This window comes from Haliotis cracherodii, unplaced genomic scaffold (genome assembly GCF_022045235.1).
Source record: "Haliotis cracherodii isolate W230 unplaced genomic scaffold, xgHalCrac1.p SCAF_6, whole genome shotgun sequence".
NCBI classification, from domain to species: Eukaryota; Metazoa; Mollusca; class Gastropoda; order Lepetellida; family Haliotidae; genus Haliotis; species Haliotis cracherodii.
This window is the reverse complement of record NW_027266319.1, coordinates 25,720,692-25,744,096: the sequence shown is the minus strand read 5'-3', so window position 1 is coordinate 25,744,096 and position 23,405 is coordinate 25,720,692. Positions and strand designations below refer to the sequence as shown.

General features: G+C 41.7%; 1 protein-coding gene across 1 annotated transcript; it reads left to right on the top strand.

The window, feature by feature from the left end:
- The first annotated feature begins 229 nt into the window (after positions 1 to 229).
- On the top strand, positions 230 to 16,874 carry LOC139445856 (mitochondrial S-adenosylmethionine carrier protein-like). Its single transcript, XM_071227085.1, has 9 exons — positions 230 to 306; positions 1,914 to 2,070; positions 4,433 to 4,542; positions 7,006 to 7,110; positions 9,128 to 9,220; positions 12,262 to 12,331; positions 14,136 to 14,200; positions 15,430 to 15,503; positions 16,134 to 16,874. Exons 1-9 carry the CDS (start codon positions 271 to 273, stop codon positions 16,246 to 16,248), a joined length of 825 nt encoding a protein of 274 aa, XP_071083186.1. The 5' UTR covers positions 230 to 270; the 3' UTR covers positions 16,249 to 16,874.
- Positions 16,875 to 23,405: the final 6,531 nt, after the last annotated feature.

The window sequence follows — 23,405 nt, the reverse complement described above, 5'->3', positions numbered from 1 at the left end:
CGTAAAAACATACTCACTCACTAATTGGCAAGAAAAGACAAATGTTCTATTTAGTATATTTTACTCTGAAAACCTTGCACATATTGTCAGTGAGGCTGACTGAAAGTAGTTATGGCAAAAATCTACATTTGAAATCTGTGAAAGGCAGTGTGAGATCAAAATGTTATTCAGTTGTTTTTGGTATGCCCTTTTTTATTCAAGTGTTCAAATTATCTTGCAGATTTGACAGTTCTTAAAGTTGCCTCTGATGGAAAGAAGATACAACAAACTATGAAAAGCTACACTGATTTCAAGATAGCTCTGGTTGTGAGTATATGTTGGTCTTGTACATCATTGCTAGACCCGTGAAGATTCCGGGGTAGAATAGGTCTTCAGCAACCCATACTTACCGTAAAAGGCGACTATGCTTGTCATAAAAGGCGACTAACGGGATCGGGTGTTCAGGTTCGCTGACTTGGTTGATGCATGTCATCGATCCCAATTGCCTGGATCGATGCTCATGATATTAATCACTGGATTGTCTGGTCCAGACTCGATTATTTACAGACCGGCGTCATATAGCTGGAATATTGCTGAGTGCAGCGTTAAACAACAAACCAACCAACCAACCAACCATCATTGCTACTGGTTACAGGGAGTTGCAGGGTAGGGTAGGTCCCAGTGCTCAGTATGAGTGCTGACCAACACGGTTCATTGAGGTATGAATCGAAAAGTCAATATGGAAACTAATGAGAATGAAGTGGTTACAGTGTGTCCTCCCCTTGAGTATTTCCAGCCTAGAATAGGGGGCATAGGTGGCCCAGTCGTCAAAGGCGCCACAAATCGCTGTGAGTTGCATCCCTTGGGCACGCCAGAAACCCATGATTGTGGGTTCAATTCCAGGTTTGCTCCCATTATGTTTCTAGGTTTGTCAGCACAATACCCAAGACCTGCATCACTTCTGACTTTTCTCCCACATTAAGCTGACACACTATGATATAACTCAAACACTGTTCAAAGTGGTGTTAAACCTAACTCACTCACTCAAGGATACAGTGGGCCTCTGCTTTTCACAGGATGTTGGTTGGTTGGTTGGTTTGTTCTTTAACGCCGCACTCAGCAATATTCCAGCTATATGATGGCGGTCTGTAAATAATTGAATCTGGACCAGACAGTCCAGTGATTGACACCATGAGCATCGATCCACGCAATTGGGATCGATGACATGCATCAACCAAGTCAGCGAGTCTGACCATCTGATCCCGTTAGTCGCCTTTTCGACAACCATAAGTGTATTGTGTGTCGTCATACTTCGACGTGGGGCGTTGCTCATGATATCAGTCACTGGTTAGATGTTTTATACAGGACACAATCATTTAACTGGAATATTGCTCATGTTGGCAATACACCCATTGGTCTTAAACAGTTTAAACATCAAACAAAACATTTTGTTTGTGCTGAATACGTTTACTAAATCCAGGCAAGTGAAAGCCTTTGCACATCAATGACAAATCTGAACAATACCATAAGTCAGCTACATGTGCTGGCTGACCTAGTGTAAGTTCAAGTCCTGTGTTCCAGTGGTCACCTCCATGGTCTAGTGGATAGAGTGTCTGCTCGAAGGGCACAAGATCGGTGGTTCAGACCCTGCCTGCATCATAACAAAATATGCTAAAATGTGGTGCTTGTTGTTTCCCTGCCTGGCACCCTGGATTAAGGGGATGAAACAAGTACTGGTCTGAGTGGGGTAACCAATTTGTACCAAAACTGTGACATGGTATCTCAGTGGGCTAGCACTATAAAACGGTTATTTGTCTGGACTAGTTCAAGTATCATTACACACACGTGCAGGCACGTCTCTGTGAAAGTGCAATGATCTTGAACATGATGTTAAACCCCATGTCACGTTGCTCACCATACGTCCTGTGTTCCAGGCAGGTGCTTGTGCAGGAACGTCAGTGGATGTGATCCTGTTTCCGCTGGACACCATCAAGACTCGGCTTCAGAGTCAGCATGGCTTCTGGAAGGCTGGTGGCTTCAAGGGAATATATTCTGGGCTCATGTCGGCCGCTCTGGGCTCGGCACCAACAGGTTTGAGACCTTCTTTTTTTCTAAAGAATGCTTAATATTGAAATACTTTTTCTGTCATGTAATGTTCCTTTTGTTATGGAGTTTGTTTTAGATACGCATCAGATCTGTCAAAGATTTGTTTTTTTGTTCTGATTTGAGAAGAAGCATTGCTTCATTAGTCAAGATCTTTTTACTTCTAGGAGTTATATATATATGTGGAACAAAGAAAGTTAGTAATCCTGCAAATTTGCAAATCTTTTTTTGTAGTGGAGAAATATATAAAAAAATGTTCATGATCCCAAACTTATTTTGATTAGTATACATGGATTAATTTCATTACTTGACTATAAACATTTCATATAGCAGGTGTATGTAGTCAAGGGTGATTGAGGAATGGTGTTATTATAAACCAATAAAGTATTGGACCGCCTCCATGGTCTAGTGGTAGAGCGTCCGCCCGTAGAGCGGAAGGACTGTGGTTCGATCCCTGACCGCATCATACCAAAAGACATTAAAAAATGGTACTTGTTGTTACCTTGCCTGGCGCTCAGCATTAAGGGGCTAAAACAAGACTGGTCGGCTCGGAGTCAGTAAACTGTGTCTGAGAGGGGTATTCATCTTAAACTGTGGCATGGTATCTCAGTGAGCTAGCACTATAAATCAGCATCAGTCCGGACAATTACAAGCAGCCACACACACATACACGTGCATATATGTCGCTATATAAGTGCAATAATCTTGGACACGACGTTATACCCCATTTCACCTCACCTCACCATAAAGGAATGACAATGTGTATGTGGTTCCTATAAACAATTCTGATGCTTACTGAACACAGTCGTTAACATTTATCTACAGTGTTATAATGTGTTCTTTACCGTATTCGACGTAATAAGCGCCCAGGGCGCCCTCAAAATAAGAAATAGGGGGCTCTTATTAGAATGGTATTTTGGTGGAAAAAAAACAGAGTTGAAAGATAAATTTTGTGGTTTATGCTGACAGCCTGAAATGTTATATACGACATTAAACTCCATCATCCAATCCTTGGTTGATATGCTAGTAGTACACGGACAATGTAATTGTCTTAAACGACAAACAACAAGAAATACAGCGCCAGTGCCATATGGGCTGGAAAAGGAAAACAAACGATTCCTCTTGGAGGCAAAGGTCATTTCATGTATTTCATCAATACCTGCTTTCCTGTGGTCGATCAATTTTGACAAAATACGGACATTGGCTGAAACCCACTGTGACAATGGCACATGTTCTGGAAGGGGTTTCCCCATGGACGACCTCAGATACAGCTGTGCTGACCCATCACCTACTATTGGCGTCTCTTCGCTGGTCATTGATGACCTGGGCTTAGATACAAAGTCAGGAATTAGAAGTGGTTTCTCACCTCGTCCCTGTAGTGAGGCATTTCCGGGTTGTCCCATGTCTAACGATGTGGTATGGTCTAGGAAGTCTTTGAGGTGTACATCCGACAAGCTGTTTACAAGGTCACTCAACTGTTTTTGTTGTGACAGGCGACGGCAGCGACTGTACTGGTTGCGGCGATTTCAACTGTTTTATTGCTTGAATTAGGATGTTCCGCTGACCTACGGGCAATCTTAGTTCAGTAATGTCATCTAGTGACATCAAGCACAACGCAATTGGACTATCAATGTCTTCGTCATTCAAAATTTGTGCGGTCTTACTGTTCAGATGGCTGTCACTGCAACACTGTCGAAAGTCGAACTGACTTGGCTGTTCGTTTCCTTCACCTTTTTTTATTCACAGACATTCTTCTTTGAGTGATTTTAAACAAACAGATTGAAAAAATTCACCAAATTCCTGAACAACATGTAGTTTGCAAGTTACGTTTGGCGCCTGTGACGTGTCCCTTGCAACAATAAAAAAAAAAATACCGCTTACAGCATAATCAGCAACTGACAGTCTGGATTGTCTCCCCTTGACTGTTAAATTAATGGACAGTAAATCAGATGCCATGGCATTGCCGTTTAAATTAAAATAAACTAGGGTTTATTTCTCACGATATATTTTTCCAGAATTTAATTGCCCATAATTAAGGGTGCATATAACACATGAGTGCTTATTATACACGAATAAATAAGTCTTGTGTACATTGATCAATTGGAAGGGGTGCTAATTGGGATTATTCACAAGCCAATATATTAATAAATATTGCCATGGGGGCTTATTAGAGAGGGGCGCTTATTACGCCGAATGCGGTATGTTTTCATTCAGCAATTTTGAATTCTGTCAATATACATTCAAATATATGTTTTGTTCGGTTGTTTCTTTGTTGGAGTGGCAGTGTTCTGTACCATATGTTTGATCCTCCCACTTCAATGCATTATGGGTAAAATTGTATTGGTTTCAGCGGCTTTGTTCTTCTGCACGTACGAGGCAACCAAGCACGCCTTCAGCCAGATCCTCCCTGGCTCCCTGGCACCTGTAGGACACATGGCAGCTGCATCTCTTGGAGAAGTGGTACGTTCATAGGAGTGTCACGATTCTCCAATGTATCAATGCATCACAAATTTACAAAAGACGATATGATACATGACATGGATAGACATGGTAACTGATCTGATATCCATTAGTCCAAGAATAGTGAAATGCCAGAGGGACTAGTTTGTTTTCTCCCCAAATCTAGGTATTTTACATAAACCACAAGTCTGAAATGAGCTGCAGACTAGTTTGATTTGACCAATGGTGTCTTCCCCTGCCTGATCATCTTCCCGAGGCAAAAGAGTTAATTGACTTTAAAAGTCCAGTTTCCACCCTTGCTGAACTACGCTGGAATTCCTATGCTCGATCGTAGCACCACCAGTGGCTATTACGAGTTATGTCCCTTCTCAGCCTCTCCCATCGACCAATCAGATTCCACTTCTCACATTACATGAATTTGCCTCAAACAAAATGGTGGCGCCCAGTCAGGACGTCCTGATCGATAATCAAGATCTATATTGTGATAAAACGGGTCTTACATTGCGAAATACATCAAACGTGAGCACCTTGACTGAAAACATGAAAACATTTGGAAAATATCTGTTGACGAGTTGACGATGCACATGATTTGCAATCGACCGAAATCTGAACGACAGTTTACGAACCGAATTTAGATTTCATTGCGAATTTTGATTGGACTGTGCATAGACTCATTAGTCCAGCCAAAATGTAACTCCATAATACCAGCCTAGTTCGGCAATGGTGGAAACTGGACTTTTGTAGTCAGTTAACTCTCTTGCCTCTGGAAGATGCTTCATGATGTGCCTGCCCTTGTATGATTCATGTTGATTCTGTATTGATTTTCAAAATTAATTCTTTTTGAGTTTTGCCATAAGTCGGCCTGATATATAAACTATGCCTGATTAACAATCATGCAAGTGTTGTTGACAGCAACAACCTTTTGTTGGCCACGTGATATGGAACATGGAGAGTTTCATGGAAAATAAAGTATTGTATCATGAGTCACGTATCATGCATCGATATACCTGACACACGATCACCATTGTGTTTTCTCCTGCAGAAGTTTTTTCCAATGAGGGGAGGTGGGATAGCCTTGTGGTTAAAGTATTCACCTATCATGCAGAAGGCCTGGGTTTGATTCCCACATGGGTGCAAAGTGAGAAGCCCATTTCTGGTGTCCCCCACCGTGATATTGCTGGAACATTAGCACAAAACAATACTCATTCACGCTTTCTTACCAATGAAATTGGTGAGGAAGATACAAAATGTTTTGTCAGCCCATCTGTCTATCATTGGCCCATGGGAGCGGTTGGGTAGCCAGGTGGTTAAAGCGTTCGCTCGTCACGCCGAAGACCCGGGTTCGATTCCCGACATGGGTACAATGTGTGAAGCCCAATTCTGGTGTCCCCCGCAGTGATATTGCTGGAATATTGCTAAAAGCGGCGTAAACCATACTCACTCACTCACTCATTGGCCCATGGGGATTATGGTGCAGAATAAGTCCACAGTATGCATGGCTGGTCAATCAAAAGTGCTCACTAAGAAATGTCTAATTCTAATTGTTTGTCATCATACCACAACAGCTTGGATTGATCCTCAAGGTACCAAGAGCAGAATAGGTCCCCAGTGTCCAATGCTTGTCACATGAGCTTACTAAAGTGGGACCCGTGAAGATCCGGGGTAGAGTAGATCTTCAGCAACCCATTCTTGCTGTAAGAGGTGTCTGTGCTTGTCGTAAGAGGCGACTAACAGGATCGGGTGGTCAGGTTGCTGACTTGGTTGATGCATGTCATCATATCCCAATTGCGAGGATCAATGCTCATGATGTTAATCACTGGACTGTCTGGTCCAGACTTGATTATTTACAGACTGCATCTTATAGTTGGAATATTGCTGAGTGCGGCTTAAACAACAAACACTGAAACAAACTAATGTGAATTGGGTGGGTACACTGAGTTGCCTGTTCAGATTATGTACAACTCGTGCTGGTATAACTGGAATACTGCTCAGTGCATTCACTCAGTTATTGCATGGGGTCATGATATGGTTCATCTGTGGACACTTTTTCATTCATATGTTAATTATTAACAATGGCATGAAAATTCCTCTTCAATAAACCTGACATCTGAATTTTTGTGAAAACTTTGTTACTTCTTTTGAGCTGTTGTCCAGGGATCAAAAGCTCTGCAGTTCACTCTTGCTAACAACCACTGGTTCACAATCCAGATGCTCTACAGGCCAGTGTGATAAGCTGGAATATTGCTAGCTGTGGCTGAAAATAATGTGCATCTCGGCCAAAGCATGTGATGTCTTTTGGATGTACCATTCTTTGATTTCATTATATTTGATTTTTCATCTCTATGTGAAAAATTAGTCAGTGTGGTAGTATGTGAAATATATGAATGGGATAATAGATTCATCATTCCCTGATTCATTAAAGACAACTGCCATCAAATTGTCACGGATTGATTTTGTTTTCAGACTGCCTGTTTGATAAGAGTCCCAGTAGAGGTGGTGAAGCAGAGAACTCAGGCCAACCACACTCACTCCTCCCTCCACACCCTCAGGGTCACACTGGCTTCAGAGGTAACCATGACAACCATACTCGCTTTTCCCTCCACACCCTCAGTCACACTGGCTTCAGAGGTAACCATGACAACCACACTCGCTTTTCCTTCCATACCCTCAGGGTCACACTGGCTTCAGAGGTAACCTTGACAGCCAAACTACCTCCTCCCTCCACACCCTCAGGGTCACACTTGTTTCAGAGGTAACCATGACAACCATACTCCCTCCTCCCCCCACACCCTCAGAGCCACACTGGCTTCAGAGGTTACCATGCCAACCACGCTCACGGCCCCTCCACACATTCATGATCACACTGGCTCCAACTGTAACCAGTGACATAACTGACAACACACTTAATCATAATAGGTGTCATATTGTTACAAGCTGATTCCAAATAAAAAACGCCAAGGTTAACGCAGAAATCGGTTCATACAGAACTAAATTGTGTAACCAGTAAATAACCACACAAGATCAATGACCAATCAACAAATCATATTGCAACACACAGGATTAGGTTTACAATCATAAAAGACAATACAATGGGTCAAATATATGGCAGCACCAATATATAATACGCCTTACTACCCAAGTCAGTGCATTCACAAATGTCCAGAATTTGTCACAGTCGGATGTGTTGATAGAGGCATGTGCTCCTTCCTGATTCCAGGAAACAATGTAAGAGCAGGCAGAAAACTAGCCGCTTTCAGATAGGTATCCTGGTCACGCTGGGCAAGTAGATGAGTCACAAGTCAGATTGTAGAAGGCCACGAATAGCCCTCATCTTGCTCTTATAAAGGTATAGCCAGCCTTCTAGAAACAGTTACCTCACAAAGCTTCTCAGATGAGGTATTGAGTCCTGGAAATGAATCAGCTACTGAAAACAAGCTCCTCACACTGGAGCTGTCTATACTGGGTGGGTAATGAAAGCATAAAGCAGTGGGATGGAGCTTAGTCTAAGGGAGGTCACACTCAATGCCATGGGAGTATCACCATAGGCCACCAGAACACTTGAGACCCGTGAAGATCCGGGGTAGAATAGGTCTTCGGCAACCCTTCATGAGCTCTGGCAACCATATATCCTTCAAGTTGAATAGCCAGGGCCAGGCTGCACAGCCTGTATCCTTCTCAATCAAGTTCATAGGGATTGTGAACCGAGGTAGGGTACTGATGCCCATGTAATCAGGGATAGGTAACCTTCCTGTAACAACCAAGTCCCATTATGATAGGACCCGTGAAGAGCAGGGCTAGAATAGGTCTTCAGCAACTACCAGTATGCTTGCTGTAAAAAGCAACTAACATGATCAGGTGATCAGGCTCGCTGACTTGGTTGATGCATGTCATTGATCCCAATTACGTGGATCGATGCTCATGATATCAATCACTGGATTGTCTGGTCCAGACTCGATTATTTACAGATCGCAGTCATATAGCTGGAATATTGCTGAGTGCGGCGTTAACCAACAAACCAACCAGAACACTTGACATTTTATGAGTGTTTCAATCTTCAATTCAATCAGAAATAAACTTACTACATCCACTACATACAGAACTTTTAAATAAGTCTTCATATATTTTCTGTTGGTCCAAGTACCCTAAACTTGTCATGAAAGCCGAACTTATTCACTCGGGTGGTTTAGGATGTGGCTAGGTTTTTAAGAGCTGACATACACCATGGGCGGATACAGTGGATACCCCCCCTTTTTATTTCGAAAAAAATCTTTATTTCTGTATAAATTACCACCAAAGACAATAAATAGATCTTAATTGTGCACCCCCCCTTTTCAAAAAAGCTGTATCCACCCATGTACACAATGTGTGACCTGGTTGCTAGTGTGTTATCGTACCACGGCGGGGGGGATCGTTGTTCATGCGCTGGTTTGCCTTGCTCAGACTCAGTTGACAGACTGCCTCAATTAACACTGGCCAACAGTAAAATGTACTCACTCATACATTCAAGTATATAGTGTAGTAGCTTTAAAAGGTGTGATAACTGCCAGACGATACCACATATTTTTACCACTGATTACTTTTGCAGGGTTTTCGAGGACTTTACCGAGGCTATTTTAGCACGGTTGCAAGAGAAGTGCCTTTCTCCTTCCTACAGTTTCCAATGTGGGAATATTTCAAGGTGAATATGATGAAATATACAAGCGTTACTGAGTCGACAGTATAGGAACAGGACAGAAACTTTTTAAAGTCAGTTAACTCTCTTGCCTCGGGAAGATGTGCAAATACTTGAGTTCAGGAAACACTTATAACAATGATGAGGATAGCTAGGTTGTCACTCTCTATGTAAGAAATATATATATCTAGCAGAGCTCCAGATAAGCTGTGTATCTGCGTAAAATACGCAAAAGAAATGCAGAAATACACAGTAAAATAAAATCCAAGCGTATCAAGTACGCAACAAACATTACAGATACTCTACAAAAATGTAACTTGTGCGTATCATCAAAATATTGTGAAGTAACCCTGCGTATTCGATTCGCAAATCAGCAACTTATTTTGAAATTTTAAACGGGCATTACGTCAACCTTGACAAACTCCACGATGACAATTACATCATGATCATTTGCCATCACACTTACTTGTGGAAGTATCGTGGTATTTTTGAGTCCTATAAAGCTCTCGAACCCACACGACGCCAATTTGCAGGGACTAGAAATTTGAATACCCAGATAGAATTACTGATACCCAATTATTTTAAAATGCATGGGTAAAATACCCACAACATCAAAAGCTTATCTGGAGCTCTGTCTAGGATATATATCCACAATATTTCTCCCAGGTGTTGTTAGTTATTAGATTATTGTTATTGACGCTGTGTTATTAGGGTAATTATTTACTATTCGAACCCCCTTGGGATTGCAGGTTAGAATAGGCCACCATCAACCTATGTTGAACGTGAAAAGCAGAAAAATGGATCAGGCTCAGTGTCTTGGTTGATGGCATATCCCGATTGTGTAGGTTGTTGCTCACGATGTCAATCACTGGATTGTCTGGTCCATACTTTATTATTAACAGGCTGGCAACACATTGCTGGGATATTGTGAGTGTGGCATTTTAACAAGAAACAAACTACTGCATGATGGATATTTATTTAACTGCATTCACATTGGCCTTGAAAAAGCCTTTCATTTTGCTACCCAATCCAACTTAACTGTGAACAATTGTATCTTACATGGTTCGAAATCTTTTTTTGAAATCTGTTAAAAGCTGTAAAGAAAACATTTTGTAATAATAGTCCGTAACCATAGAATAATCTTCCTCCATTGATTGTCTGCTTCCATTGAGAGGAAAATATGTCCGAATCTGTAAGAAATTGAACAGAAAGGCCTGCCTACGACACTTTGATACTGAAATGGTTTGGTAAAGTTAGCCTGATCAAGTCCACACGATTTGGCTTATCACATGGGGAAGAAATTAACTTGCATAAACCATGAATGTTGGGAAGGCAGCCCTGAAAACGCATTTGATTTTGTGAGAGACATTTTTGTATGAACCTTGTAAACTAAAATTTTCATTGAATCTTCCTACTTTATCAGGTCCTAGTCACTCTCTAAGCATGTGAAGTAGTGCGTGTAGCTGGATTGTTAGACAGGGTTGGGTAGCTAGACCTGAATGATAACTGTCCACCTCATATACTGTGTCAATAACTTGTGTATTTCACATGAGAGATGTAAGTTGTTGTTGTTGCTTTCTTCCTCTTCACGTCTGTCAAATGATGCCGCCTGTTTGTGGTAACGTAAGTAGAAATGTCATTTCATCACTGTATCTATTCAGTAACAATGGTGGTAAGTGACCAACAGATGTTGAACAAACTACTTACACGTCAAAATCAAGTTTCCAAACTAAAAAATGTTGGACAAAATACGGGTGAATACAGAAAACAATTCTATTTTTCACCAACTGTTTGCAAACTGTTTTTTCAATGTTCGCACAAATGTATATTTGTAAACGTGAATCAGCAAACATAAGTTTGTGGTGTGAAGCCACAAGCAGACAGCTGTTTCATATCCTGTGATCAACTCGATATGACAGCAAGGGTGAAACATGAATGCAAGTGTTAAGTGGTAGGTCTGATTTACTTCCTACAACAAGTCTGATATAGGATGTGTATGAAAGAGGCCTGCAGAATGAGAATCATGAAGTGTTAAGTTATAATTGTCATTCAGAGTATGTCAGAAACAGCGGACTGTGCGTTCAACATGTTCAAAACAATGAATCATCTCAGGCCATGGTATTTTCTGGTAAAGTCTTGTAAATATGGGCTGCTAGTTTGGAAAAGGTGCTGTCTTCTTCAAAAGCCCCTGTAGAAATTTCCAAAGTTTATTCAAGTTTTTCATATGTTAGTGGTGTTGGGTTAATCAGGTTTCACTATTACTGTAAGATCTACAGCATTTAACATCATTCACTCTCTCACTTTGTTATAATTGTTCATATATCACTTGGCAATGTAGTGGGAAGTTTCCCAGATCCCAAGTAAGGTCCCAGCTTAGACTCATATTCCCCAGCACTGATATGGCCTGCTACTCATATTCCCCAACACTAATATGGCCCAACGCTCATATTCCCCAGCACTGATATGGCCTAGCACTCATATTCCCCAACACTAATATGGCCTAGCACTCATATTCCCCAGCATCAAAATGGCCCAACGCTCATATTCCCCAGCATCAATATGGCCCAACGCTCATATTCCCCAGCATCAATATGGCCCAACGCTCATATTCCCCAGCACTGATATGGCCTAGCACTCATATTCCCCAACACTAATATGGCCTAGCACTCATATTCCCCAGCATCAATATGGCCCAACACTCATATTCCCCAGCATCAATACGGCCCAACGCTCATATTCCCCAGCATCAATATGGCCCAACGCTCATATTCCCCAGCATCAATATGGCCTGACACTCATATTCCCCAGCATCAATATGGCCCAACGCTCATATTCCCCAGCATCAATATGGCCCAATGCTCATATTCCCCCAAACTAATATGGCCCAGCACTCATATGGCCCAGCACTCATATTCCCCTGCCCTAATATGGCCCAACACTCATATTTCCCAACACGAATATGGCCCAGTGCTCATATTCCCAAGAGCTAATATGGTCCAGCACTAATATGGTTCTCGATATTGATGAGATATTTATATGCACTTCAGACCCAGTGGTCTTCACACACCGGCCGACCAATAGAGGCGTGGCAGTCCAGTATATGTGGAGCTGCTGCAGGTATGACTGACTCATGGTTTAAAACAAAGCTTTCACTGATTTGCTTATTTCCCACCTTAAATACATATAATAAACTCTATGTTTATAAGATTGGTGCAATCTCATTAGTGTGAGATCTTTTACTCTGATATGATACCTAGATGCGTGAAGATCTGAGGACACCTCCATAGATGCTCGTGTCAGGTGAACCTTTTAATCCGCCTGTCTGCGTCCAGACTTAGAGGCTTTTGGGGTGTATATTCCATGGTGCTCAGAAATGACAGGAGTATAATAATATCCACAGTCTTGATTTACATTGATAACATGCCATTTAACTTTGTTTTCTGAGATACAGAAATGGGATTTGCAGTTCTGAATGCTTCACTCACTCATACCGAGAATGTAGAAGGCTCAACACTGATTGGCTGTTTAGAAAGTTCACCTGACATGACCTATGGAGGGGCTGTTTACTTTCTGCCAACTGTTTCTATTCAACTGCAGGGTGGTTGTCTAAAAGTCGGACGAGAGACGTTCTTTTGGGCTAATTACTCCATTGTCAATAACTATGCCTACATGATATCAATGCAATGTACACACATGACATTAAAAAGCAAGTTAGTTAAAGATAGCCATTTTTCTCTCCCATCTCACCAGTTTTGGATGTATGTCAAGTGCTCTATCCGATTTGACCCATGTGGTCAAAATCAATAAAGACAAAACCGACGTGAAATGTGTTAAGATCAGTAAAACATCTACCCTATAAATCGTATTTAATACAAACTCATTCATTGAAGTGATGCTATTTTTCCTCTACATTCTCAACATACGTGTATGCTACTCAAAACAAGTTAAAGAACACCTACAACTGGACGGCTGTGTGTTGCAATACCCACCAGCCATGACGGAACGGCCATAGGAAAAGAATCGGGTGTTCTTTAACTTATTTTGAGTAGTATAGCATTTGGTCTGTGTTCCGTCCCACTTTGTAGTACCAGACAGTTCATAATGACCTGCACCAAAGAAAACAAAACCCTCGGAAATATTTAGTGGCTTGTTGCTCCATGTATCTGGTATTCAGTAATTTAGCATCCCTAGTTGGTGGTAAATAGTTTATTACGTGAGAGAAAGACAAGCATTTATTTTTCACATTTGTAAGATAACGCTATTTCAAGGTTCCCATTTCACACACAAGTTTTTATTCCATCTATCTATGGGTACACACATCTATCTATATCTGTGGACAGTTGATACATACTTGCCCAAATATGTGCATTTTGTTTTTATATTCGGCAATCAATTATTACTATTATCTGCTGGCCTTTGCTGGAGGCACTTTTCTTGGTCCCACTTTTAGGCAGTCCCAGCTGAAGGTGCCTTCTATTTTATCATGGTCTTACCCGTAAAGATCCAGGTGAGAAGTGATCTTCACCAACCCATGCTTGTCCTAACAGGCAACCAATTGGATTGGGTGGTCAGACTCAGTGACTTGGTTGATGCATGTCATCATACCCCAATTGTGTAGATCGATGTTCATGATGTCAGCCACTGGGTTGTGTGATCCAGACTCGATTATTTACGGACAGCCATCATATAGCTTGAATATTGCTGAGTGTGGTGCTAAACAACAAACAAAAAACGTATCGTGGACTGTTGTCTGTTTATCAAGATTGTAAACAAAATAAAAATATTTAATCCCAACAATGTCTGGGTTTCCAATCCCCTGGATCGACTGAACAGATTGCAGGAAACTTGTATATCTATGCATATGCAATGATTACTGATGATCCTTGTAAATCACAACTGACTGAATTCTCCCTGATTGCAGGAGGTTTAGCTGCTGGAGTGACGACGCCATTGGATGTGGCAAAAACACGTATAATGCTGGCCAAGGTTTGTCCTCACTGGGGTTGTATTTGTTTGTTTGTTTGTTTGTTTGTTTGTTTGTTTGTTTGTTTGTTTGTTTGCATTTGGGATATAATGACATTCATCAACCATGTCAACAAGCTTAACAACCCAGTCCCGTTAATCGCCTCATATGACAAGCATAGTCGCTTCTTACGACAAGCATGGGTTGCTAAGGACCTTTTCTACCCTGGATCTTCACTGGTCACTGGGGTTGTAATCATATAACCTTTATGGAGATGTTAAGGGACTGGTTATTTATCATAGGGGGAGGGGGGCCAGTGAAATTTGGGGGTTGTCATGATAAAATGATGTTGCAAAATATTATTCAGCCATAACACTCCCACTGCCCCCCTGTACTGAATCACCAGTCTCTAAGGTCCGCGTGTTACACAGTGTGATATATGAAAACTTGTTGTTAAAGAGACGCCTTTGAAGGAAATGACTAGACACTCATCGAAGACATAGTTTGCCATGCTCTTGTGAGTTTTGTGTTGCCAAATATATTTTCGTCTCACTTAAGACATATTATTTTTTGGTCAATTTGTCTTGCAATTAGTGTGGTGAGAGACCATAAAATATTTTATTGTTTCTGGTGTGATGAGAATGTATGGGAGAAGTTGGGTGCTTTTCAGTTAGTCTACAATCATAGCAATCTCAAAACAATCTTATTAAACAAACAAAATTTCATCTGTTGCAAACTATGTAAGGCTTGATTTGGTCCATGAACATCTTCACAATCCCGTTAATCGCCTCTTGCGACAAGCATAGTCGCCTCTTACAACAAGCACACCAAGTGCAGATACAGGAGGATTTCTAGGAACAGGAATGTGTGTTTGGGGTTATACATATAAATGCAAATACCTGGTTAACTTGCATCAGCAGTTATGTTTTATATCTTTGTTGATAAGCTATATAACATCCAAATGTACCTGTATGTTAAATATGCTCAACTGGGAAACTGGCATGGGGAAGTGCCCCAGGCACGCACGCACAAACGCACACATGCACCCATGCACGCACATGTGAGTATGCACACAAACACATGTATATGCTGGGTTCACACTGGTGGCAGCAATAATACCAGGAGGGTTACAATGATGTCTCTCACTTGAACAAACTTGTAATTTGTTAAACTAAGGAAAGTAACTCTCGTCCTGTCATCAGCTAGATGCTCATTGATATCACCATTGGACGTTGATCTTCTTGCTTTGCAGGCTGACAGTGCTGTCGCCACAGGAGGTATTGGCCACGCTCTCCAAGTTGTACATGCAGAGCGAGGTGTTAAAGGGTAACTCTGCTTTCCTTCCAAATCATGATAATTTTTTTATTTGAAGTTTACACGATATACGGCTTTCCATTGGACGAGAGGTCGGTCACATGACCGCGAAATTGACGTTCATAAGTGTATGAATGACACAATTTGATGTTCATACGTTTTTCACGAGATCGTGTTCTTGAAATGACATAAACACTGACGGACTACTTCCACATTCCTGGGGAAACCCCTGGGAATTCCCTAGCACGAAAACATTCTTTCTGATCATTTAGAACTTTTATTCTTGGTCTCAGCGTTTCAGTATACATTGAGAAATGTCAGAGAGTGTGACTGCATGATTGTTCACGAATATCCTCGCAAGCTCCGACGTTCATACAGTTTGGCCATCACTCTATAAAGGTTCATACTCCAATGAACTCACACAAATTGAAGGTCAATTCTTATTTATAACTGCAATACTCTTCAAGTATCCTAAACGCACTCACTCTAAATTTTTCTGTGGCAGGGGTAGTTTAATGGTTATAACCTTGGCGTGTACATTTTGTAAAGCCCATTTTGGTGTCCTCAAAGTGAAATGGGAAAATTATTGCTGAAAGCAGAGCAAGAACATACTCACTGACTCTCGTTTGTTGTCTGTTTCAGGTTGTTTGCAGGAATGACTCCCCGGATCGCCTGGATTTCAATAGGGGGAGCAATATTCCTAGGGGTTTATGAAAAAGTTCGAATTTTAATGAAATACTACTTAAATGAAAGTTAAAAATATATATTTATTCATCAGGAGTGGAGTTTCAATCAACAGATTAAGCCTGGTGTCTCAGGTTTGCAAAAACAGCCCCTTCACCTGTAAACTGCCTTGTTGGGATTCCAGAGTACCTCCCCAATACCCATGGTTGTTTGAAGAGCTGCTGATTGTTATCAGTCTGTGACCTGGCTGATTGCTGCTCATGCTGTTGATCAACATTGCTGACAACCACTTACCGTATATCGCTGTGTATAAGGCGACCCCACGTATAAGACGACCCCCCTGTACACGCCTTAAAAATCAACCCAAAATCCTATACTCCGTGTATAAGGCGACCTGGAATGAAACACATCACAAGTCTGACTGATATACCGGTAGAAGATTTAACGCGCTCTTGCCGACTGTAGCGTATTTCGCACACGGACATCACAAATTAGTTAGTTAGTTACTTTGGAGATTGAATGTGCGCTTTCCGACTGATGCGTATTTCGCACACATCACAAGTGCGCACACAAACCTTATATATGCAATAAAAATATGTATATGGCTTGTGTACACCAGCATGCACTCGCTCGCTGCTCACTCTCCAGCAGTGAGACAAGCAACAAGATGTCATTTGTACAGAAGGTGAAGGAACGTTATTTACAGACAGAGGTGTTGATCACCAGTGTGCCTGGTCACAGCTTGTTTGTGTACAGGTTGCTGTGATATGGCTCGAATATTGCTGACAACCACTTACACCAGCATGCACTCGGTCGCTGCTCACTCTCCAGCAGTGAGACAAGCAACAAGATGTCATTTGTACAGAAGGTGAAGGAACGTTATTTACAGACAGAGGTGTTGATCACCAGTGTGCCTGGTCACAGCTTGTTTGTGTACAGGTTGCTGTGATATGGCTTGAATATTGCTGACAACCACTTACACAAGCATGCCCTCACTGCTCACTCTCCAGCAGTGAGACAAGCAACAAGATGTCATTTGTACAGAAGGTGAAGGAACGTTATTTACAGACATGTGTTGAACTTTTTCAACTACAGTCTGCATATATTGACCATAAGCAGAAATATTTTTATATTGATTTACATCATGCTGAGCATGGTATCAAGTATCTTTAAGTGGCATTTCAGAAGCTGTTGTATAAGTGAAGACAGGGCTTTAATGCTGTGTTTAGATATTAGAAAATGAAACTGGAAAAAATTGTCATTTGGCAAAATAATCCCTGTTTTTTAACTGGCTGTTGCCCAGGAATATGTAAGCGATACAATGGGTATATGGCAGTTTGGGGGACAAGACCTACCATTTACAAACTATAGAGTCTGTCAGCAGTGGAAAGCCTGACCAGGATCATGTCAACGTCCACTGCAACTGTTCCTGGGCCCACTTGCACAAAGCGATCTTAGCGCTAAGACTATTGTGCGCCTATCTTAAGGTATGGGAGTTACGATCATCTTAGCGCTAAGATCGCTTTGTGCAACTGTTCCTGGTCTGTACAAAGATGTAGGAATCTGTGGAAACTAGCATTAAACCATTGATACCAATACAAAACTCAATGTCCTGCCTCATTTGGACCTGTTGTCTCATTTTATATTAAGTTAATTTGGTTGAAATTTGAATCTTTTCATATTTCTTTCCAAAGACCCACTTTGAGTTTGGGAGCAAACATTTTGTAAACTAACTAATATAAATTAATAGATTATCATCTGTTGTTTCTCAGGAGTCTTGACCATGCCTCTATATATTCAATGCATGTATGTATAACCAATGATGTTTTACTGACTCACCAGTGCTATATTTCCATTGGGATTCCAGGTTAGAACAGGTCCCAATAGACCATTAGTGCTATATTTCCATAGGGATTCTGGGTTAGAACAGGTCCCAATAGACCATTAGTGCTATATTCCTGCTGGAATTCTGGGTTAGAACAGGTCCCAAGTGACTAATCAGTGCTATATTCCCATGGGAATTCCAGATTAGAACAGGTCCCAAAGACCATTAGTGCTGTATTCCTGCTGGGATTCCGGGTTAGAACAGGTCCCCAGTATACCCCATCCCTTTGTATCAGGGGGTGGGCTTTTTATTGTACAAGTATCTAACACCATGGATCAATGCCCATCCTATCAACCCAGACTATGCCAAAAACATTTGAGTTAACTATAGCCCAAACATGACTCTCTATATCATTTTCAGTAGATTTGGCTATGAAATAGAATATTAGTAGCTGACCAAACAAAATTTTAAAAGACAAATTCCTGTGAAGATCCGGGTGAGAATTGGTCTTTTGCAACCCATGCTTGTCATAAGAGGCGACTAACACGGCCGGGTGGTCACATGCCTCACTGATTGATGCATGTCATCGTATCCCAACTGTGTAGATCAATGCCTGTGATGTCAGTCACTGGATTGTTTGGTCCAGACTTGATCATTTATAGTCCGCCATCAAATAGCTGGAATATTGCTGAGTCAGCGAGCCTGACGGCCCAATCCTGTTAGTCGCCCCTTATGACAAGCATAGTCTCCTTTTGCGATAAGCATGGGTTGCTGAAGTTCTATTCTAAACCAGATCTTCATGGGTCACTCTAATGAATATGCTATGAAATTCATGACAGGGAATCATAACCGATTCTGTCATAGAACTTCATAGTGTTTTAGAAGTAGTGTGGTGTTTTCTGATGTGTGTGTTGAAAAGACTTGTTTGATATTGTCAGAATGACAATCTAGATATCAGGTACGTTTGTATGTTGTTGATTTTCCACTATGAATATATATGAATGTCTCATGCATATTTTTATGAAATAAACAGTACCAAATATATCTCATGGAACTGTTAAACTTTTCATGGATGAACATTGCATCACCTAACCAAGAAACACAAGTTGGACAGAAACATTAACCAAGGAATCCTACATCACACAACTCACGAAAGTACAACCCACCCAAAAGGTATGTACAGGTATATGGTTTCTGAATTCTGCAGATCCCATGGTGTCCATTGCAGATCATGTGTAGCAGATACACGTGGCTTGTGGTTGTCTACTGCAGATCATGTGTAGCAGATACACGTGGCTTGTGGTTGCCTACTGCAGATCATATGTAGCACATACACGTGGCTTGTGGTTGTCTACTGCAGATCATGTGTAGCACATACACATGGCTTGTGGTTGTCTACTGCAGATCATGTGTAGCAGATACACATGGCTTGTGGCTGCCGTCTGCAGATCATGTGTAGCAGATACACATGGCTTGTGGTTGCCTACTGCAGATCATGTGTAGCAGATACACATGGCTTGTGGTTGCCTTCTGCAGATCATGTGTAGCAGATACACATGGCTTGTGGTTGTCTACTGCAGATCATGTGTAGCAGATAAACATGGCTTGTGATTGCCTTCTGCAGATCATGTGTAGCAGATAAACATGACTTGTGGTTGTCTAGTGCAGATCATGTGTAGCAGATAAACATGGCTTGTGGTTGTCCATTGCAGATCATATGTAGCAGATACACATGGCTTGTGGTTGTCTACTGCAGATCATGTGTAGCAGATAAACATGACTTGTTGCCTATTGCAGATCATGTGTAGCAGATACACATGGCTTGTGGTTGCCTACTGCAGATCATGTGTAGCAGATACACATGGCTTGTGGTTGCCTACTGCAGATCATGTGTAGCAGATACACATGGCTTGTGGTTGCCTACTGCAGATCATGTGTAGCAGATACACATGGCTTGTGGTTGCCTACTGCAGATCATGTGTAGCAGATACACATGGCTTGTGGCTGCCTACTGCAGATCATGTATGGCAGATAAACATGACTTGTGGTTGCCTACTGCAGATCATGTGTAGCAGATAAACATGACTTGTTGTTGCCTACTGCCGATCATGTATGGCAGATAAACATGACTTGTGGTTGCCTACTGCAGATCATGTGTAGCAGATAAACATGACTTGTGGCTGCCTACTGCAGATCATGTATGGCAGATAAACATGACTTGTGGTTTGTCTTCTGCAGATCATGTATGGCAGATACACATGCCTTGTGGTTGCCTACTGCAGATCAAGTGTAGCAGATACACATGCCTTGTGGTTGCCTACTGCAGATCATGTGTAGCAGATAAACATGACTTGTGGTTGCCTACTGCAGATCATGCATGGCCGGTGTCTGAAAGTCAGCAGAGTAAACTAAGAGCCTTGAGGGCCAGCATAACTAAAAATCTGTCGACCCAGTTGAAAAACTGTTGGTTCAAACATCTTAGCTGAAGCAGGGAGACCTACTCTTACAGTATAAATTACAAAACAAAACCAGTCAACCAGAAGCTTTTACTGCTATCACACCGAGTTCCCGGGACATGTGGATACAGATGAAGCCTAAATTTATCTGGAAATTATCAGCTTGTGAAACATCTTACCGAGTACATGTCATACACCATTTGAAAGGTCTAATCCTACTGTTTATGCATATGAAAGTTATGTTTATCACGTTACTTAAATGATGCTTAATAAATAATTATTTAAATAAACTGCAGGACGTAAGGGCCTGCTGAAATTTAAAACTATCAGCCCGAACACAAAATGTGTCGGCCTTGGGCCTACGGGCCAATGATATATGTATGTGGACTTGAGAATTGCAGACTCACATTCCTGGCCTACTTTCTTTGATAGGTACACATGACAGAAAGGCAAAGTGGTACTGACACAAGAGATGTGACACAGATACTGCTTGCAAGCTGCATAACATAATCACTCCAGTCTTAGTGTTTGAAATTATACTAGGCACTAGTTCGCGCATAGGCAACCATAATCAATACACAGTTCTGTATGCACACCAATCTCATTACGCGAGAACTAAGGTCTGATTTTAATGAGATTGGTATGCACACCAACTTCAATATGCTTTTGGCTATGATATCGGCGTGTAAGTAAGAGTCTGGGCCAGACAACCCATTGATTGAAATTATGAGCAACGATCCACGCCGTCCTGGTACTGTCAATAAACTGAGTCACCAGACCTGACCACCCATCCATGACGTCGCCTCTTTCGATCAGCACAGGTCGCTGGGAACCCACTCTAAACTGGAATGCTGACTAGGTTCTTCCTTTATGTATAAGGTATACGTAGTTTAATGGACAGACAGTAGGGTGTGAGGGATGGACATGCCCTGGTCATGTCAGTAACTCTATCCACGTGTGTTGAATGAGTGAGTGAGTATGGTTTTTCGCCACTTTTAGCAATAATCCAAAATTATCCCGGCTGGTGACACCAAAAACAAGGGCTCCACACATTGTACCCATGTGGTGAATAGGACCGGGCCTTCGGAGTGAGGAGCGAACGCTTCAACCACTAGGCTACCCCACCGCCCCCCACCCAGCCCACGTGTGTTAAGTATTAGACATTAAACGTTTGATACCAGTGTAACTTATGTGAGAACCAATTCAAAACATGGGAAGGGGAGATATTTGAATGAGGGACGCTCATATGCGTTCGTATCGTGATGAACGCAACGGGGGGGGGGGGGGGGGGGGATAATTAATAATCATGTGATGAGTCATTGAGTGAGTGAGTTGGCCTTAACGCCGCTTTGAAATTCGTGATTAATGAATGTGCCCCTCTGTTGCATTCATATCTTGAATATTGCTGAAAAATTGGCAAAATGAAAAAGCTCATTGAGCTTGAAGTCCATGTTCATGCATGCATAAACGAGAAAAACGCATTTTTATTACCTTTTGGTTAACAGGTCAGTGAACACTAATATTTCAGTAACAGCTTGCTGGGAAGCATTCAACCCTAGCTGCCAGACAATGTATTCAGAATTAATCACATCGCCACTTGAATCCTTGAAGGGAAATTGTCGCGTTATCGCCCTTGTCGCGATATTTTTCAAGGTCGCAATATGTCGCTTTGTCAACCCATCTAAAATGTGTAAAAAAGCGTTAAAATGCGCGACAGCACGACAGGACCACATATTGATAATGTCGCATTGTTAGATCGTCCTTTTCCATTGGTGGAACGCATGTTAGTAAGCGAATTCACGTACGCTTGCACAGAAATGGTCATCTTTTTAGCTCCAATGATTCTAAAACCAAAGTACCAATAGGAATATGGATTGCTTTTCTCAAAATGAAAACACATATTTGATATTTCCTTCAGAAATATATATGGTTATAGTCATATATGGTTATAGTCAGTGTCTTGTTTCACCCGTGAAGATCCGAGGTAGAATAGGTCTTCAGCAACCCATGCTTGCCATAAAAGGCGACTATGCTTGTCGTAAAAAGGCGACTAACGGGATTGGGTGGTCAAGGCTGGCTGACCTGGTTGATGCATGTCATCGATCCCGATTGCGTGGATCGATGCTCATGATATCACTCCCTGGATTGTCTGTTCCAGACTCGATTATTTACAGACCGTCGTCATATAGCTGGAATATTGCTGAGTGTGGCGTTAAACAACAAATAAACAGTGTTTAGTTTTCATAAACCAACGTGTTTTCACAGCAAAAAAACACAACTCTTAGCTTTTCTACTTCATCTAACTGCCTCTCCAGCGACTTTCATAATCGATGAGCGGACACGTGCCAGAAACGATGATCGTGGAGTATAGCATTAGGGTATAGAATTCCAGCACCATACCTTTACCAACTTTACTTCAAGTTTTTTTATGTGTATATCCAGTGTAGAAAGGTGTAGGTGCAAAATATATAAATAACTATTTCTACCACAAACATTTTCATTGGACATGAGATTGTACAGAAACTTTGCACGTGCACATCGATCGAGTTCACCCCTGGGGTATTCGATTGGGTTGAGATCTGGAGATCTCGACGGCCAGGGCAAGACGTTGATGTTGTCATTATGAAGGCAGTCTACCGTGACAATGTGGGGCAAAACGCTCATTTCGACGACGATTAACACGTTGCATCGATAAACCACATGCACTCGTCTCCAGTTTCTCAAATTCCAAGGCTGTAAGGTGTGACACCAACGCAAGCGTCGCTGTCGATGAATCTGTTGCAAAACATGGACGATAGCTGGTCTTCTGGGTCGGATTCCAGCCTCGCGAAAATGGTTCCTGACAGTCTAGTCCGATATCCTCCTCAAGTCCTGAAGTCTCCGTAGCTGTGACATTGCAATGACGTAGGTGTAACAGTCGAATGTAGCGATCCTTTGCAGGGGTGGTAA